Here is an 18,454-nt window from a genome sequence, read left to right as displayed (position 1 = left end):
CCAACAATAAAATTAAAAAAAAAAAAAAAAAACTGCAGAGATTAAAATCAGTAAAATTCAAAAGAAGAGATTAAATGGAAAAAATGAATTTTTTTCCATTTCCTGGGATTACAGAGCACAAATCCACCACTTGTCTGTCAGTTTGTCACACTGTGGTAGTTCATGTGTTGCTACAATGCTGGCGACTATGTCAGTGGTATTTCAAATTATCAGCAGGGTTAGCCATGGTTGACAGGTTTCAACAAAGCTTCCAGATTAATCCAGCAATCCCACTGGCAGGAATATACCCTAGAGAAATAAGAGCCATCACATGAATAGGCATATGCACACCCTTGTTCACTGCAGCATTATTCACAATAGCAAAAAGATGGAAACAGCCTAAGTGCCCATCAACAGATGAATGGATAAACTATGGTACATATACACAATGGAATACTACGCAATGATAAAGAACAATGATGAATCTGTGAAACATCTCACAGCATGGATGAACCTGGAGACATTATGCTGAGTGAAATAAGTCAATCACAAAATGACAAATACTGTATGAGACCACTATTATAAACACTCATGAAAACGTCTGACACACAGAAAGAAACAATCTTTGATGGTTACGAGGGAAGGGAGGTCTGGAGAAGGAAAAACACTAACTAGACAATAGACAAGTGGTAACTTTGGCAAAGGGTAAGACAGTACACAATATTGGGGAAGTCAGCACAACTTGACCAAAGCAAGGTCATGGAAGCTTCATAGACACATCCAAACTCCCTGAGGGATGGAATTACTGGCCTGAGGGCTGAGATTATGATCTCAGGGGACATCTAGCTCAACTGGCATAACATAGTTTATAAAGAAAATGCTCTACATCCTACTTTGGTGAGTAGTGTCTGGGGTCTAAAAAGCTTGTGAGCAGCCATCTAAGGTACTCCACTGGTCCCACCCCATCTGGAGCAAGGGAGAACGAAGAAAACCAAAGACACAAGGGAAAGATTAGTCCAAAGTACTAATGGAACACAACTACCACAGCCCCTACCAGACTGAGACCAGCACAACTAAATGGTGACCGGCTACCACCACCGACTGCTCTGACAGGGATCACAATACAGGGTCCCTGACAAAGTGGCAGAAAAACGTAGAACAAAATTCTAAGTCACACACACACAAAAAAGACTAGACTTACTGGTCTGACAGAGACTGGAGAAACCCCAAGAGTATGGCCCCTGAACATCCTTTTAACTCTGTACTGAAGTCACTCCTGAGGTTCGCCCTTCCTCCAGAGATTAGACGGGCCCATAAAACGAAATGAGACTAAATAGGCACACCAGCTCAGAGACAGGGATGAGAAGGCAGGAGGAGACAGGAAAGCTGGTAATGGGGAACCCAGGGTTATGGGGAGGAGTGTTACATGTTGTGGAGTTAGCAACCAATGTCATATGTGTATTGTTTAATAAGAAACTAATTTGCTCTGTAAACCTTCATCTAAAATACAACAACAACAAAAAAGGCTTCCAGATTAAGACAGATTAGGAGGAAAAGCCTGGTGATCTACTACTGAAAAGTAGCCAATAAAAACCCAATGGATCACAACAGAATACTGTACAATATAGTGCTAAAAGATAAGCCCCCTTGGTTGGAAGGCACTAAAAATACACAGTGGCCTCAACAATGGACTAGAGTATACCAATGATTGTGAAGACGGAGTAGGACCAGGCAATGTTTTGTTCTGTTATATATAAGATCACCAAGAGATGAAGCCTACTCAACAGCAACTAACAACATATAATAAAAATAAAATTTGGATTTTCTGAAATCAAATTAGATAATGTAGTTATACGGTATCTTAAAAACAGTATTAAAAAAAAAAAAACCCACAATGATATGGTTATGAATAAAGCTACTTACTAAAGCAGCAACGTACACTTTGTAGACAGGGTCAGCACAAACCATTGACAAAACGTTGCAGCATGCCTCTACCACGTCTCCTGAGATACTGGTCTGGGAAGACCCACTGGCGGCTCCAACACTTGGGCTGCTTCCACCACTGCCCCCGGAATTTCCAGTGCTCTCCCCATTTGCCAACAGCAGGGCCCCGCTAACATCGTGGGAAAGACGTCGGAGGGCCATCTCTCTTACATTCCAGTTTCTAGAAAATAAGCAGCCAACGAGTTCCATTCCAAACACCTGTATCAAAGAAACATAACAAATTCAATGTGAAGAAAACCTAATGAACCCTGAGTATTTTGAATTAAGCTTGATTTCTGATTACTGAGAAAAACTGGACATTTCTTAAATCTTCATCAAACTACACAACTATGAATACGTCTAGCTACTTAAAAATCAAGAGGAGGAATTTTATACTCAAGTTTAACTGGTAACTATCAAAAGTCACTAACATTTATTAGCTCACGTAACATTAAGAGTGTACTCTGCTAAGTCATTAGATGGCTATACATACATCTCTATGCCTGGCTGCTGCCTGTACCGTCATGCTTATAAGACGAAACAAACTGGGAAAAGCCTAGCCTGGGAAGAGCCTCAATTTCGTATTTATATTAACATAGTTTATAGAGGAAAAAACTGGAGCAAAATCTAGAAAAGCCAAGTCAAGAAAGGAACCAGAGTTTTCAAAAAATACTATGTTTCTCTTATAGATGACAACAGTAAGTCAAAGACCTTATTTTATCTTTGTCTTGAACATACAGGTTAAAAAAAAAAAAAAAAAGCACTACACACAAAACAGATGGGATAAGAACAGAGTGGAAAAATCAAATGACTAAAGGAAAAATACTTATTTCCAAATCAACAAAGGATAATGACAGACCTATAATTAATTACAGTCATTACTACCAGGCCTGCAAGTCAGAGTCTCTGAAGAAAGCAAAGGATAAGTAGTCTTGACATTATGGGCCAATTAGCAAAAATAAGTTTAATGTCTAAGATAATTTACCATCTGAAAAACTTCTAAATATTAGAGAATAAATAAACACGATTTTGGGAAAAACAAATCATGACGTATTTACATGTTGTTATAAAGTAATAGTAAAGAGATTACATCAACTAGAATGTACTGAACTTCTTATATGCCTGGCAGTGTAAGTAGCATTCCACTATTTATGTCTTAATTTTGTCTTACATAATACTCTTCATAAAAAAACTAAGAACACATAGTCTAGTGCAAACTAGTGTTTAAGCAAAACAAGCTAGAAGGCTGCCTTAACAGAGCAGCATCCGATAACTCAGCATCAACTTGAAAATTTTTATTACAAGGTCTCATGAAGGGAAAAGTAAGGCTCTAGTTAAATACCATTAACGATCTGGATGTAAGAAATAAGGTGTGTTTATTAAGTTTTCAGATTTTTATTAGATTCATTATGGGTTGCTAATACACTGGGAAAAAAATGATTAAGAAGTATACATTAAAAAAATCAAGACCAATATTAATATAAACAACCGCCAAGACTATGATGGAGCCCTGGTGGTACTGTGGTTAAAGTGCTTGGCTCCTACCGGAAACACTGGTGGTTTGAACCCACTGGTCGCTCTGCGGGAGAGAGATGTGGCAGTCTGCTTCCATAAAGATTGCAGCCTTGGAAACCTTATGAGGCAGTTCTATTCTGTCTTACAGGATTGCTACAAGTCAAGATCAACTCAATGATACTGGATTTTTTTAAAAGACTGTAACAGGAAACCCTGGTGGCGTAGTTGTTCAGTGCTACAGCAGCTAACCAAAAGGTTGGCAGTTCAAATTCGCCAGGCACTCCGTGGAAACCCTATAGGGCAGTTCTACTCTGCCCTACGGGGTCACTACGAGCTGGAATTGATTAGATGGCAATGGTTTGTTTGTTTTCATTATACATCTTAGTATGCACAAAGGGGAAACTGAGTTTAAATGGCAGCAAATAAGAAAAACGACAGGAAAATATTTAGTAGGAATGGGGATTAAACATTGGAATAATTTATTTGGACAACCTTTTATATTTGTTAGTCCAAGGAAGAGATGTTTCTAGGGATGGGAGGTTGGACTACAAAGAATTTTTGAAGTTTATTTTAAGCTCTATAATAAGTAGCAAAGTTTTAACACCAAAAGTAAAATTAAAAATTTTAATGGAGTAAGAGCCATGATGCAGGCAAGTGTAAGCATTTTTTTAAATTGTAAATAACCGGGGATTGGGAGGAGTCCTGGCTCAGTGGTTAAGAGCGTGGTTGCTAACCAAAAGGCTGGCATTCAAATTCACCAGCTGCTTCTTGGAAACCCTATGAGACAGTTCTACTTTGTCCTACAGGGTTGCTATAAGTTGAACCGACTTGATGGCAACAGGTTTTTTTTTTGGCGGGGGGGTTGGGGGGGTAGGAGGAGGGACAACTAGGTGTATACTTCCTTGAGAAATGCAGAACAAAGAATTACTTACCTGAATCCATGGTTCAGCTAAGTCTTTATAAGCAGGAGGAACCTGCTGAGCTCCATAGTGAGTAAGGTTAGAATCGCTCTCTTGAGTCCTCCTTTGTGACCCAGCTAAAGGCTGCTGCTGTGTGGTCTGCTGCTGTGCAGCTCGGAGAGAAGAGGGGGGATCCACAGGACTTGGTAACTCGTGGCTAAAGTGAAAAGTTAACAAAATCTGCTAAGAAAATTAACAAGTTTAAATAAGACCCTGAGAACATTTTTATTTTTTGTAAAACACATGCAAATCACTAATTCAAAACTGTTACCTGTAGAAATCATGGGATCTCCACTTAGACCTACAGAGGGGACATATTAGAGGTTCTCTATTTCTTCTACATTCTTCTGCCCCTGAAAAAGTAAAGAAAAAAAAAAAAAAACAAAGGTTACAAAAATGCAAATGCTTAACATTTAGGTTAAAATAATCTGATATAAAATTTACTTCAACACAGGCAAAAAACAGGTTATTCTGATGCATGTGCTCCTTGTGAATACAATTTTGTTAGTTATGATAATATGTACTTTGCTCACTCATTTTCAAAATGTTCTACCCCATGTGTTTACCTGGCAATGCCATTCCAAACCCTGCTCTGGCCGTCACCCTCTCTGTAACACCTGCCCAGGCCTTCTTCCATCTCCTTCCCTCCGTGTACACTTTGTGGACCAGAATTATGTTCCTAATCCCGTGTGCTCCTTCTATTACCACATGTATCACACTGTACTGTATTTCTCTCAAGAGATCCTAAATCAATTTGCTGAAGACTTCACTTAGGGCCAAGATATATTTTTTTCTTCTCTCCCCAACCTCCCCTCGGTTCATAGAGTAACCATGTTAAATAAGCACGGAGAGGAAAACGGCCACGTACAAATTGACATGCAATGGTGGTGCAGCTTGTTCCTGCAGCCATCGTCACACACTGTGAGACTTTCTTCGTCAAGCATGCCCAGCAAGCAGATCGGACACATCTGTTCCTCTTCATCTTTTATACTGCAAGGAGGGGAAGAGAACGCGTTAAATATATAACAGTATAATAACAAGAATTAATGTCATATGCTGAATACAACTTCTGCTTGTTTATAATATGAACAAATTAACGAGTAATTCTTAAGAGCATCTTAAATAACTATTTGAGAGACCCTTCTTCTATAACTATACAGTAAATTTAAATGAGATTCACATACCTGTGTATTTACAAACTGTGTGTGTGAGCTAACCTGTTCTTGCTATGAATACAATTCAATAATTAGCTACAATCTTACAGATGATACATGGTACCTCAAAAACTCTGCTATTGCTAACTGCCTCCATAAACAACGACGTCCTTTGCCAGACCAGAAGAACTGGTTGGTGCCAGCTGCCATTACTGAAAATTTTTATCAAAGACACCACAGAAGAACGCTGATCAAAAGGGGGAAAACACAGAACAGAATTTCAAATTCTCACAGACTCTAGACTTCCTGGAGCCATGGAGGGTAGATGAAACCCTGAAATTATTGCCCTGAGATAATCTTTAAGCCTTAAACCAAAGATATCCACTAAAGTCATCTTAAAACCAAACAACTGTTTAGCTTAACTAGTAAAAAAGGTCTGCCTTGAGCACGTTATGCTCTTTTAAGAACTATCTATATGGGATCAAACTGACAACGGCAACTAGAAAGGTAAGACAGGAACCTTAGGGGGCAGTGAGTGTACGTTAACGAGGGAGGAACAACTCAGAAAAGGAGAGAATGGTGCACAACTCGAAGAATATAATCAATGTCACTAAATTGTGCACATGGAAACAACTGAATTGGTGTACGTTTTGCTGTGTATATTTTCAACAACAAAATTAACAAATTTAGAAAAAAAATTTTGTATCATACCTTTCGAATAAACAAACTGCTCTAAGGGTGACTACGTGCAAACACACAACATTTAACCTCCTGCCACAGTTTTAAGATTTCGAGCACTGAAAGGGACTCTAGGGCTCATCTATTCACCATCCTAATTCTGAAGGCCCTTCTCAGACACTTCTGGTGGAAGTATAAACTGTCCAACTTTCCTATGAAAAAATCCAGAAATTTACGTCATATTTTAAATGTACACAATCTTTCACCAGGAAACTAGATTTCTAGGAACCTATCATAAGGAAATAAACAGAAATATATACAAGATATCTGTATGAGAATGTTCACTGCAGTGTTACTTAGCACAACAAAAAAAATGGGAACAACCAGGTATCAAAAAGAGACACTCACATACACAATTATGGTGCACTTAGGTGCTACGGAGCCTTTTAAAAGGATCAACTAGATCCATAAATAATGACAAAGAAAGATCTTCACAACATTCTGTATAGTGAAAAAAAACGTAAGAGTCTAACAGGCATACGATGATTCCAATTATGGCAAAATTGCAACATATAATTGGCAATATATGCAATAAATAACATAAGATATGTATAACATGCAGTATATAACATTGAAAATATTTGTATATTCCTAATATACAAAGTGTTTTTAAAGACCAGTAAGAAAAATATTAATAGCTCAACAGTAAAATGGGCAAAGAGAAAAAAGCACTGGGATAAAAAACACCAATAGCCAATAAACATGAAAAGCACCTGATTCCATTAGTAAGTATAAAATACACATTAAATTAATGAGGCCATATCTTATTTTATTTCATTTATTTTATTGTATGTTTTTAGATAATCTGGTTGTTAAAATTAAACAGGCTGGTAACATCTGGCATTGATCATGGCATGGGAAAACAGGTTCTCATATATATTGCTGGTAAGAGTAAAAATGAAAACTTTGGAAGGGAATTTGCCAGTTTTTCTTAAAATATTAAATTTACACAGCCATGAACTAAAAAACTATTTTCTAGGATGCCACCCTACAGAAATACCAAAAACCAAACCCATTGCCGTCGAGTTGATTCCAACTCATAGCGACTGTATAGAACAGGGTAGAACTGCCCCATAAAGAGTTTCCAAGGAGTGCCTGGCAGATATGAACTGCCAACCCTTTGGTTAGCAGCTGTAGTACTTAACCACTACACCACCAGGGTTTCCAACAGAAACAGTATATGTAAAAAAAGAAAATATATTACATTTACTAAGCAAACAAAAAAATCAGAGATGTACTAAATGTTTGTTAAAGGCAAGAGTGAAGTAAATTGTGGTACATCAGCATAATCTTATAAAGTCATGAAAAGAAACAAGTATGTCTTTTCATGTTGACTTGGGAAAATATTCTTGACATATTGAGTAAAAAAAGAAAAGCAAGTTACAGACCAAAATATAACATGACATTCTATTTGTTTGAAAAACTACAAGAATATGGGAGAAGTAACAGAGTGTGTGTGTGTGTGTGCACGTGCACAAGCAAGGAATTTTATTTCCTTGCTTTACATAATTTTTAAAAGTTGCATCAAACTGTGAACAGTGGTTATTTTGTGTGTAGTTAGACTGGAGAGGGCTCCCATTTTCTATTTTATAAATTTTTTTGTTTGAACTTTCATGACATGATGAATGGCTTTTAAAGTAATTAACATCATTTCCATGAAAACATAAAGACAAGGCCCTGAGATGTTAAACAACCCGCCCAAGATCATAAAATCAGTTGTGGCAGAGCAATCATTAGACTTTAACACTGGAGAAAAATATGCCATGACCTACCTATCCTTACAAAGTCCAAATTCTCTGCTAAGCTCAGGTTTTCTACTGGGCCCAAAATTGTATTTCTACTATCTAAAGCAATAATTCCTGGAAAACAGGTCTGAATAACTGATAGCAAGATCACCAGTTCTCCAAGTGCACTCTCCAAAAATGCTGAACAAACACGTCAGCAAAGTTATAATGTGTGATTCCTGAGGTAAAGGCACACACTAGTGTCCTTCTCTCCCATCTTATCTGCCCTGTCTCTTTCCATTATTATGGAGCTACCTGGAGTGGGGAAAAGCTGTCAAAATATACAAGCATTAATGGAAGAAAAAAAAAAAAAAAAAAACCCACAGCATTAATGAAAGAAAGAAAGAAAATAAAAAACAAAAAACCCACAAAAATGACTTAGGGTCATTCACCAAAGAGGATATTCAAATGGCCAACAAAAAAGTACAAGCACATGAAAAATGCTCAGATTTATAGGGGTTACCAGAAGTGGGAGGGTGGGGGAAGAGGAGTTCTGCTTAGGGGGCACTGAGTGGATGTTAATGGTGGGGGTGTAATTTGGAAAAGGACAGCGAGAGAGAGAATGGTTGCACAACTTGAAGAATGTAATCAACGTCACTGAATTGCACATATATAAATCGTTGAGTTGGTGTATGTTTTGTTTATATATTTTCACCACAATCAAAACAAGTAAAAAAAAATCATTCAGGGTCAACTAATTTTTCAAATAATTAAACCAAAATTACTTATTAAAAAGACTTAGGACAAATTCCACAATTTAGTCAAATCGTATGTTAAGTGTAACTTATTAATAAAGTGCTTGCTGATTAAAAAAAATAACATTCTAAGGTTATTTTCTGCCCATCTTTTTCCAAGTATACATTTTGTAATCATTAGTTAAATTATTCATTCATACACCTACACAATTTCATACCCTTAAAATTTTATAATGAAAATTCCACTTGTCAATAAACTCTTCATATACATAACTTTTAATGGCTGTATAACTTTCCACTGATTAGTCAGACCCCAACTACTTAACCATCCATTTATTGTTGGACATTTGAGTTGTTTTCACATTTTAAGAAACCACGATAAACATCTTTTTGCTTTTTCCTACATTTCAGATTATTTCCTTTTTAAGCAGCTTCTTCAGAAGTCAAATCACTGAACGTAGGACAGGGATTAGTAAACTACAAAAGGATCAAAAAAAAAGTCTGCTGCCTGCTTAGCAAATACACTTTTACTGGAACTCAGTCACACCCCTTACCTTCACGTTATCTATGGCTACTTTCAGGCTACAAGGGCAGAGCTGAGTACTTCTCAAAGGTCTCTATAGCCTCCAAACCCAAAGTATTTGAAGTATAAAAAACTAACCTGTGATAACACAACCTAGTAATAACCATTACAATTTTTATTTCCTTCAATTTTTTATGCACGTATAATACTTTTTATATATAAAAATTGGATTCATGCATGGTATGTAGTAATTTGGACTTTGTCTCACTTATAAACATTTTTCCATGCCATACAATGGTCTTCAAAAGCGTAATTTTAAGGCTGCTTAAAACAGTCATAATATGGGTATACTCTAACTTAATTATTCTCTGCTGCTAGATATTTAAAGTTCTTCCCAGTTTTTCACCATAATATTGTGAGAAAGTTACAAAGTCTTTTGAATTACTCAGACTGAATTTTTTCTTAAGAAAAAAAAAGTGTATTTAGTGGATCTAAGGATATAAACATTTTTAAAAAGTACTTTTTTTTTTTTACAGAAAGGCTTTATTACTTTACATACAGTGAATCACGTCCTTAAAGAACTGAATTCTTTCCTTACAAGAGTCTCCACCACTAGTTTTGTAACTTTTTATTTTTAATGGCCATTTCTTAGGTTATTAGGTTGATTAAACTTTTCATGTTTGCCCCTTGAAATTCTTCTTTTGTGAATATTCTCTTTACGCCCCTTGCCCATTTACATACTAGGATCCTAGACCCTGCTTGCAGTTGTTTTTTTCGTGTGTGTGTGGGGGGGAGGTTTTGTAATAATTTTTTGTAAGTACTTTATTAGTTCCAATTCTGTTTTTGCTGTTTCTGACACACCATTTAAAATTTTATGTAATCAGATCTCCAGAAAAATTTCCTTTTACTCTTTAGAAACTAACCCACCTACACAGCATAATCTTAAAATATCAAGATTATGACTTCTGTGGTTTTCCCCCATGAATACACCAATCCAAATGAATCAATGAAAACTCCACATTATGGCCAGGCCATATTTGGAAGTTACCTTTCTCATCTTACAGACTCTGGCTACCTGGTTTTAAGCATTTGTTAATTTTCTCTTAAATAAAAAGTTCTGGCTATTCTCAACAACAAAAAGAAAATAAATTATTAAAAAAGTAAAAAGCTAAGAAATGTCATTCAAAAGGAGAAAGGCTCTAGAACAAGTATGGGTCAGGAAACTTGAGAAATAAAGTTCAACTTTTCATTCTATTTAGAAGAGACGAAGGATAAGACAAAGAGCCTTGAACTGGAAGTAAAGATACCCAGGTTCTGCTTCTGCCTTTGATCAAACAAGCTGTTGAGATCTCTTTTGGTTTCACTCATTACTGAGGCACATAAACAAGAAGATCTCTAATGTCTAAAACAACCTGTAAAAACTCTACAACTCTAGAATCAATTCATTTAATCAAAAATAAGAAAATGCAAATATTTACTTTTTCCACAGGTAAAAAACCTCTCGATTCCGCTCCTCGCCAAGTCCCTGTCATATCATTGCTTCCCTATTCTTCGTGCATTCTGAGAGGGTTATAGTACTTAAAAGATCAGTGGGATGAAGAGGGAACTGAAGCACTTAGACCAGTGCTTCTCAAACTGGGGCTCGCTGGGAACGTATTAGGAGGTGTTCTCATAAGAGAAGCAGCACTCCTTTCTGGAATGTCAATTTTACGTGATGGTAATTAAAAACCCTCATATTTATATTAAAACCAATAAAACAGTATTATAAGATAGAAAATTCATACAAATTTTTATGGTAACACTCGAGACTTGAAAAAATTTCACATTTGTCATTTTGGGCTAACCCTCAGATCCTTCAGAGTTACGAGTTCATTCTTATCAGCAATTAGGCAGCAGAAAAATTTGAGAAGCACTGTAGATTTTCAGCAATAACTATGATTAACAGCTGATGTACCTCTTAATTACAACTGATTAGGTAGTCTATTTGTTTAAAAGAGAATGCTTACATTCTCACAGGTGAAACAGCCTGTAATAAGCATCCCCTGAAAGGGTCTAAGCAGCAGCAATGTCATACAGTATAAAATCCTACATTCAAAGGTGATTTCAGAAAACCACGTTGCCTTCCATAATTATGAAAGAACTATAGACGTCCCCTTCCATCACACAATGCCTCAGCTTCAGTATCTACAAAGCAGCGATAAAACCTACCCAACGAGGGTGTTCTAAGAACAGAATGAGAGAATACAGCAGGTGCCTGGCATGCTGTAATGACTGATAAATGACAGCCGCCTAGTATTACCAGGGATTTATCCTTGCCACTTGCTCTTTCTTATGAATTATGATAAAAATGGACATTCTATTACATTCTGACATTAAATGTGTCATTTTTCAACACTGTAGTTTTCAGAATAAGACTGTCCATATTTACACTCAGATGATCTTTAATACTCTTTACTTTTGATTTTAACTTGAAAGCCAAGACTTGATAATTAAATAATTTTTAGAGTAGTTTCACAAGTAGATATTTAAGTAATATTTAAAAACCACCCTATGTTAAAAAGTAACACACACCTTTAATTCCTTAAAAAGTACTAACCTGTTTTCTGAACTAGATGTAGAAGTACTAGATGATGACAAGGTATGAGAATTTGACATGCGTGAAACAAACTTCTGGATGGTGTTACGAGATGGAGCTTTGATCCTTGAGCTACGCCTACTGTGATACTTCTGGAACAAACTCTCAACCTAACATTGAAAAAAAAAAAGTGACAATGACATCTGTGCCATATTTATACATATGAAAAAGTTCTAGAGATCAAATTTATTTTAATGAGTTTTTCATAAAGCTTATTTAACTGCTTCAAAGAATAAGAATACATACAGCTTACAAAGGACATTTTTATAGCAAGTGTTTTTTTATTTTCTTTTCAGTTTAGAATAAAAAACTTACTAGTTAATGGGTCAAAAGAGAATTATTTATAACCATCCAAATTCTTATATACCTTCACACCTTTAAAATGATTGTTACTTATTTAAATTTAGTACTCGTGGAAAACTTTCAGGAATAAACAATTAAAATTTGTTGGCACTTTGAAGCATTTGTAAAAAAAATTACCTCAAAATTCTTTAATGTTTTTCTCCACAACATTGGATCTGAAGGTTCTAGTTGAAACACCCGAAGCATAACAAATAACAGATGAATACAAAATGTTCCACGTCCACAGCTGCAGTTCTAAAGGGTTAAAAAGAAAACCCATGGGGAAATAAATCCATGGCTCTACCAGAACTTCAGTTTATCACATCTTTATGTCTCCAAGTTTATGATGCTAAATTTTCTATTAATTTATATTCTTCATTATCCTCGTGTATAAGTCTATAAGCTATCCCCATGAATTAATCTTTTATTTTCAATGAATTTATTAAACAGATCAAACTTGTAATCTGAAGTATGTTAAGTCATAGTAAGAACCTCCATAAGTATACCAAAAAACCCACTGCTATCAAGTTGATTCCAACTCATAGCGACCCCATAGTTTCTAAGGCTGTAAATCTCTATGCAATCAGAATGCCACAACTTTCTCCTGGGAAGCCCATGGTAGTTTTGAACTGCTGACCTTTGAATTAGCAGTTGATTGCTTTAATCACTGTGCTGCCAGGGCTTCTCTGCAATATATTAATAAATATGTCAAATAAAAATTTTTTTTCACCCAATATGCATATTGAGCTCACTTTAGCTTGCTTTGGGAAATTAACTGATCTAAATTTTAGAACGATATAGTGTAGAAATTTTGATGAATGATATAATGTAGAAATTTCAGGGAGCAGCAGACATTAATAAGATATAAAATGTTGACAAACCCTACCTGAGGCCCAATAAACACTCGGTATTTATTGTCTGGGCTGTCTCCTCCGATCAGGAAAGAGTTGGGTCCTATTTGCTGTAGTAAGTATAGCCTGGCCCGCATCACTTTGTTTACACGGCGGTTTGTTTCTTCAGGGCTGTATGGTGAAAAGCCATCTGGCGAAGGGGCTCTTCGGGGTGGTGTGATTCTCCCACTCTGAAACTTCACAGCATTTTTTTTTTTTAGGTAAGCGTCTCACTTCTCAATAAGAAACTTTTGCCCACCCACCAAAAAAAAAAAAAAAGACATACCAGACACCTATGTAACAGATTATATTCTGAAGAACTGATTCAACACGTAAAATATAATGGAACAAAATTAGGCAAAATGCTTTTGTCTGACATACTCATTTCAACTGAAGTGAACTTTTAAAACCTCAGTCATTCCTATAACTGATGATAAATCTTTGGCTGAGAGATACAAGCATGTGGTAATTTTTAAAATTATTCTACAAACATTTGAGTTCTTTGAACAGTATTATGTAAACCAAAATAAAAAGCTTTAAAAATACACATCATATGCAAGCAAAATGATTTGTCTGGTGGTAAAAATTACAGACCTGGTCTCTGGCTTCTACTTAAGGCTTTACTAAACATGCTTCCGTAAATGGCAATTTACAAACGTGAACATGGAGCATCTCCTATGGTACACTCCATAGAGAACTCACACACACAGATATGTAGTTGCAAAAAGAAGTATCTTAATACCCTTTTCAGATAATCATGAACATTCCTCTTTAGTATTACACCAAAGTTTGACAAGTGGTTTCCCTAAAGACACCTGTAATGTGCAATCTGAAACCACATCAACAAACTTTTCCTATTCTGTTACCAAAACCTGGGTGTGACATTTAGCACTTTGAATGTATGCTGATTTTTATTCATGCATGATTTGGTATCACCATACACTGGTCATTTCAAAAGTATTGGTTCACCGACTTATGCAGATCTTCCAAATGTTGACACATTTCACTACACAGTGTAAAAAAAAAAAAAAAATCACATTTGATAATATTACCAATCTCATTAGAAATATCTAAGTATTGGGAAGCCATCAAGTGTACAGTGGTAGATATGAGCTATCCAAAAATTCTAATTTTGCTTGAAATCTTAAATATTATCACAGGACAAAACTACTGTCAATTATTAGCCTTGGCATGACAGTCTCAATTCATTTTCAGGAAAATGTCTGCCAAATACCCAAGTTTGAACAAGCATACTTTGCCTGTCAGTCTTTATTTCAGGTAAAAATTTTGTTCCAAGGAAAAGCGACTAGATCAGCTTGCAACTCTAAGATCTTATCACACAAATGCTTTTTTCCTTGAGGTAAGTACCATACTTGGTAAGTACCAGAAGTGTTTCACGCATGCTTCCCATTTCTGCACAAAGGTACTAAAAAGGCGTGTATCAAGCATTGAGATTTAATGAAATTAATTTCTGCTGCTTCAACAAAGGCATTCTTAAGTGAAACTGGCATCTGTTCTTTAACTGCCAATACATGACAGTGAAGAATACAATTTTGAATGTCACAGCCCTGATCTGGGTGAAGGTGCCAGCAGCTTTACCCACCCTTGGTTTTGTACCATCACTTAAAATGTCAATGTAGTGAAAAAGGCAAACAACATCTCTGTTTTATTACAAATATAGTTTGGACCTAATGGGCCTCCAGACATGGCCTCAGGTTGTCCCCTCCCCGAGACCAGAGTGCTGCTGTAAGAGACGGCTGACCAAGCGCTTATGCCTTATAAATAAGTCTGAAAATTGTAGAAACTTAATATATTTGTTGGAAGATAAGCTTACAGGAACCGGGGAAACTCTTTTTCTCCTTACTCCGGGAGACTCTGATTTCACTGTGCGACCTGAAGGGGAGCTGCCAGGAGAAGGGCTGCGTCGGCCTTTGGGAGCAGATGAAGCGGCACTCATCTGGCCCTCTGCTTGAGGCTCAGGTGCTAAGTTATTCATTTCAGATCCATCTCCTTTAATAGGGATTGGTTTTACCACCTGAATCAAAAGTATTCCAATATTATTTAAAAATACACGTGAAAAATAAATTAGAGCATAACAGACTATGAAATGAACTCAATGAGTTTTTATTAGGAAATATTACACAAATATACCAGATGATATATCAACTTTTATTTAGTGTAACTTTAAGTCACTGATTTAAAAGACTATTCTCACCTACACGACTCCTGTTGTTTAGGCTGCATCACCAGTTATAACGCTATCATTCATAATTTCATAATTGGTATTATATTTTATAATATATCCTAACCCATTTCTCATTCAAAATCAACCATCTAAGGCTGCTAAACACATGTGAAAGACAAGCACCATAACGTCTACAGTTAACATATTCAAATAGACTGAAATAGATGGTTTGTCACCTGTATATAAAAGATGCAGGACCTGGAAAAAAATGCTGGGCATAATTTTAAGTGCTCAAATAGTCTAACTGATGAATATAAAACCACTTTACTTTTTTTCTTCTTCTTAATGTTTTATTACAATAGGTAGTGTAGACACGTTATCTCAGAAACACCAAAAGAAGTGAGAAGTTTAAAGACCGATGTCTCAAGCACAAATGCTGTTATTTAACTATAAAGGCTCTCAGACCTAATCTAGCCATGACCAAAAGGACAAACTTTGTAGTCTTTGTACAGTCAAAGCTCTATAGACTTTTCTGCTTTTTTTGCACTACTCCTGTAAGTTGCTTTTTGATGTTTTGTGCATCACTTTTATTTACTGTGCATAAGTCTTGTTTTCCTACAGCTATTTCTTTCACTTACGTTTTAAAGAAGGATTTGGCACAGGTTACAGGAAAACATGAATAAAAAACAAACCCGCAAACAAAATCAGACTTCCAAGTAGACTGTAAACTTTTTTAGGATAGTATGAAACTTATAATCCATGAACTGTAAGGCAGTGTTATGTCTTACTCCACATCTCTCTTCCCTCTTCACCCCGTCCTATATATATAACGTACCCAATTACTTGCAGAGTGAGTAAACTTGAAAGCAAACAGTGAGAAAATAAAGATTTGGCCTTAGATAACTGAATGTTCTTAGTTCACATGTGGTAAAGGAATAATGATTGGTTTCTTAAAGAAAACAAACAAACAAAAAGCTTGTGATTTCAGCTCTATGGTATTCTCAGAAGATTTAGGCTCTGTTTGAATACCTCCAGTTCGAGGAGCCCAGAAAGCAACACAAACTTTGATAGCTTTAATTGTTCAAAAGTTCCTTCTATTGACTGAGTTGAAATTTGCCTCTCTGTCACCTTCTACAAGATGTTTCAGTGGAAACATTTCTTTCTATGCTAGAAAGAAGTACGAAATAAACTCTAATAAAAGGATTTTAGATACTGACGTTAGAGGGCAGTGTTGGTCTAAGCATTAATCTCCTACCAGCCACTGTTCAGTTCCTCTACCAGTTTTAGCTATGTTTTGATCCAAGTGGTCAGAATATCAAGCAAATAAAACCACTAGATGTAAAATGAAGAAGAAACGCTTACAAGAGGATCTATTCATTCATAATTTTCCATTTCTTCCTATGCTTTCTTCCTTATAGCAGGTAACCCACAGCCACTCACCACAGGGCCTCTCCTATTTCTCCTTTCCAGCCATTCGTGCTTCCAGGCTGGCATACAGGTTGCCTTCAGTTTCTCCCTGATCGTTCGTTCTTCTGGGCGATCGTCCATCTTGTGCAACCCCTTGAGAGTTTCCTTACTCTCCATCTCTCGACTAAGGGAGAAACAAGGAGAAAAATTTTATATAGGAAAAACAATTTCCAAGAATAGAATGCTTTTATACTTCCACTGGACATGTAACTAAACAGAAAATTGCTTCACAATAGTCAAAAGGTGGAAACAACCCGAATGCCCATCAACTGATATACAGATAAACAAGATGTGGTATATCCATACACTGGAATATTATTCAGCCATAGGCCCTTTGCTGTAGAGTTGATTCCAACTCATAGCGACCCTTTAGCACAGAGTAGAACTGCCCCATAGGGTTTCCAAGGAGCAGCTGTTGGAATCAAACTGCCAAACTTTTGGTAGCAGTGGAGCTCTGAACCATGTTGCAACATGAACGAACCCTGAAAATACAACACTGAGTTAAATTAGTAAGACACAAAAGGACAAATATTGTATGATTCCACTGATATGAAACATCTAGAAGACACTAATGCAGAGACAAAAGTTTAATAAATGTCAGTGAACCTCATACAGTCACCACCAGTCTGTCAATGGAGGCTTGTGTATTGCCTCCACAGGTTTCAGTGGAGCTTCTAGACTAAGATGGGCCAGAAAGAAAGGCCTGGCTGTCTACTTCCGAAATTAGCCAATGAAAAAACCCTTATGGATCACAATGGTCCAATCTGCCATCTATCACAGGGATGGCACAGGACCAGTCAGACCAGCATTTTGTTCTGTTGAGATTACCATGAATCAGGGGCCAACTTGCCAGCCGTTAACAACAACAACTAGGGCTTGGGGAAGAATGGAATGGTATGTATATTTCACCAAAATAATTTTTTTTTTAAAAAGATAATTATTAAAAATCCCCCCAAAATTTCAATAAGGTATGAAAATACTGTGAATTACACACTAATATTGAATTTTCAAAGTGGATAATGTCGAATGCTGCCTGATTACTTGAGTTTAATAGTGCCCGTGGAAACCGTGGTGGTGTAGTGGTTAAGAGCTACTGCTGCTAATTCAAAGGTCGGCAATCCGAGTCCACCAGGCGCTCCTAGGAAACCGTATGGGACAGTTTTACTCTGTCCTATAGGGTTGCTATGAGTCGGAATCCACTTGATGGACACAGGTTTGGTTTTGGATATCTAAAGAGTAAAAATTATCTGGTACAAACATTTTGACCTATACTCCATAACACAGTGCGGAGTTAAGAGAACAAAATCATCTCTAAACTAGTAACATTTGAGGATTAATTCTACAAAGCCTAATAGGTAAAGTGAGTCCCTGGGTGGTGCAAACAGTTAACGCACCTGAAAGCTAACCAAAAGGCTGGAGGCTCGAGTCCACCCAGCCTGGAAGAAAAGCCTGGCCACCTACTTCCGAAAATTCAGCCATTCAAAACCCTGTGGAGTACAGTTCTACTCTGACACACAGGGGGTCAACAAGAGCTGGAATCTGCTCGACGGGAACTGTAGGTAATAGGAAAGCACCAAGCTCAGGAAAACCACTAATTTCAAAATA

At 36.6% G+C, this 18,454-nt stretch overlaps 1 protein-coding gene across 3 annotated transcripts in view; it reads right to left on the bottom strand.

The window, feature by feature from the left end:
* The window catches only part of MAP3K1 (mitogen-activated protein kinase kinase kinase 1), a 76,178-nt gene that overhangs the window by 19,116 nt on the left and 38,608 nt on the right, over positions 1–18,454 (bottom strand). For all 3 annotated transcript variants that reach the window (XM_049863921.1, XM_049863923.1, XM_049863922.1), the window contains exons 2-10: positions 16,823–16,973; positions 15,032–15,232; positions 13,194–13,394; positions 12,446–12,562; positions 11,927–12,075; positions 5,305–5,426; positions 4,708–4,789; positions 4,410–4,593; positions 1,903–2,181 (exon numbers count right to left, since the gene is read on the bottom strand). In XM_049863921.1, coding sequence (XP_049719878.1) covers positions 1,903–2,181; positions 4,410–4,593; positions 4,708–4,789; positions 5,305–5,426; positions 11,927–12,075; positions 12,446–12,562; positions 13,194–13,394; positions 15,032–15,232; positions 16,823–16,973 — 1,486 coding nt within the window. The remainder of the gene's footprint in view (positions 1–1,902; positions 2,182–4,409; positions 4,594–4,707; positions 4,790–5,304; positions 5,427–11,926; positions 12,076–12,445; positions 12,563–13,193; positions 13,395–15,031; positions 15,233–16,822; positions 16,974–18,454) is intronic.

This window comes from Elephas maximus, chromosome 2, assembly GCF_024166365.1.
Source record: "Elephas maximus indicus isolate mEleMax1 chromosome 2, mEleMax1 primary haplotype, whole genome shotgun sequence".
In the NCBI taxonomy this organism is placed as follows: domain Eukaryota; kingdom Metazoa; phylum Chordata; class Mammalia; order Proboscidea; family Elephantidae; genus Elephas; species Elephas maximus.
The sequence above is the reverse complement of the archived record's forward strand: the minus strand, read 5'-3'. Positions and strand labels throughout refer to the sequence as shown.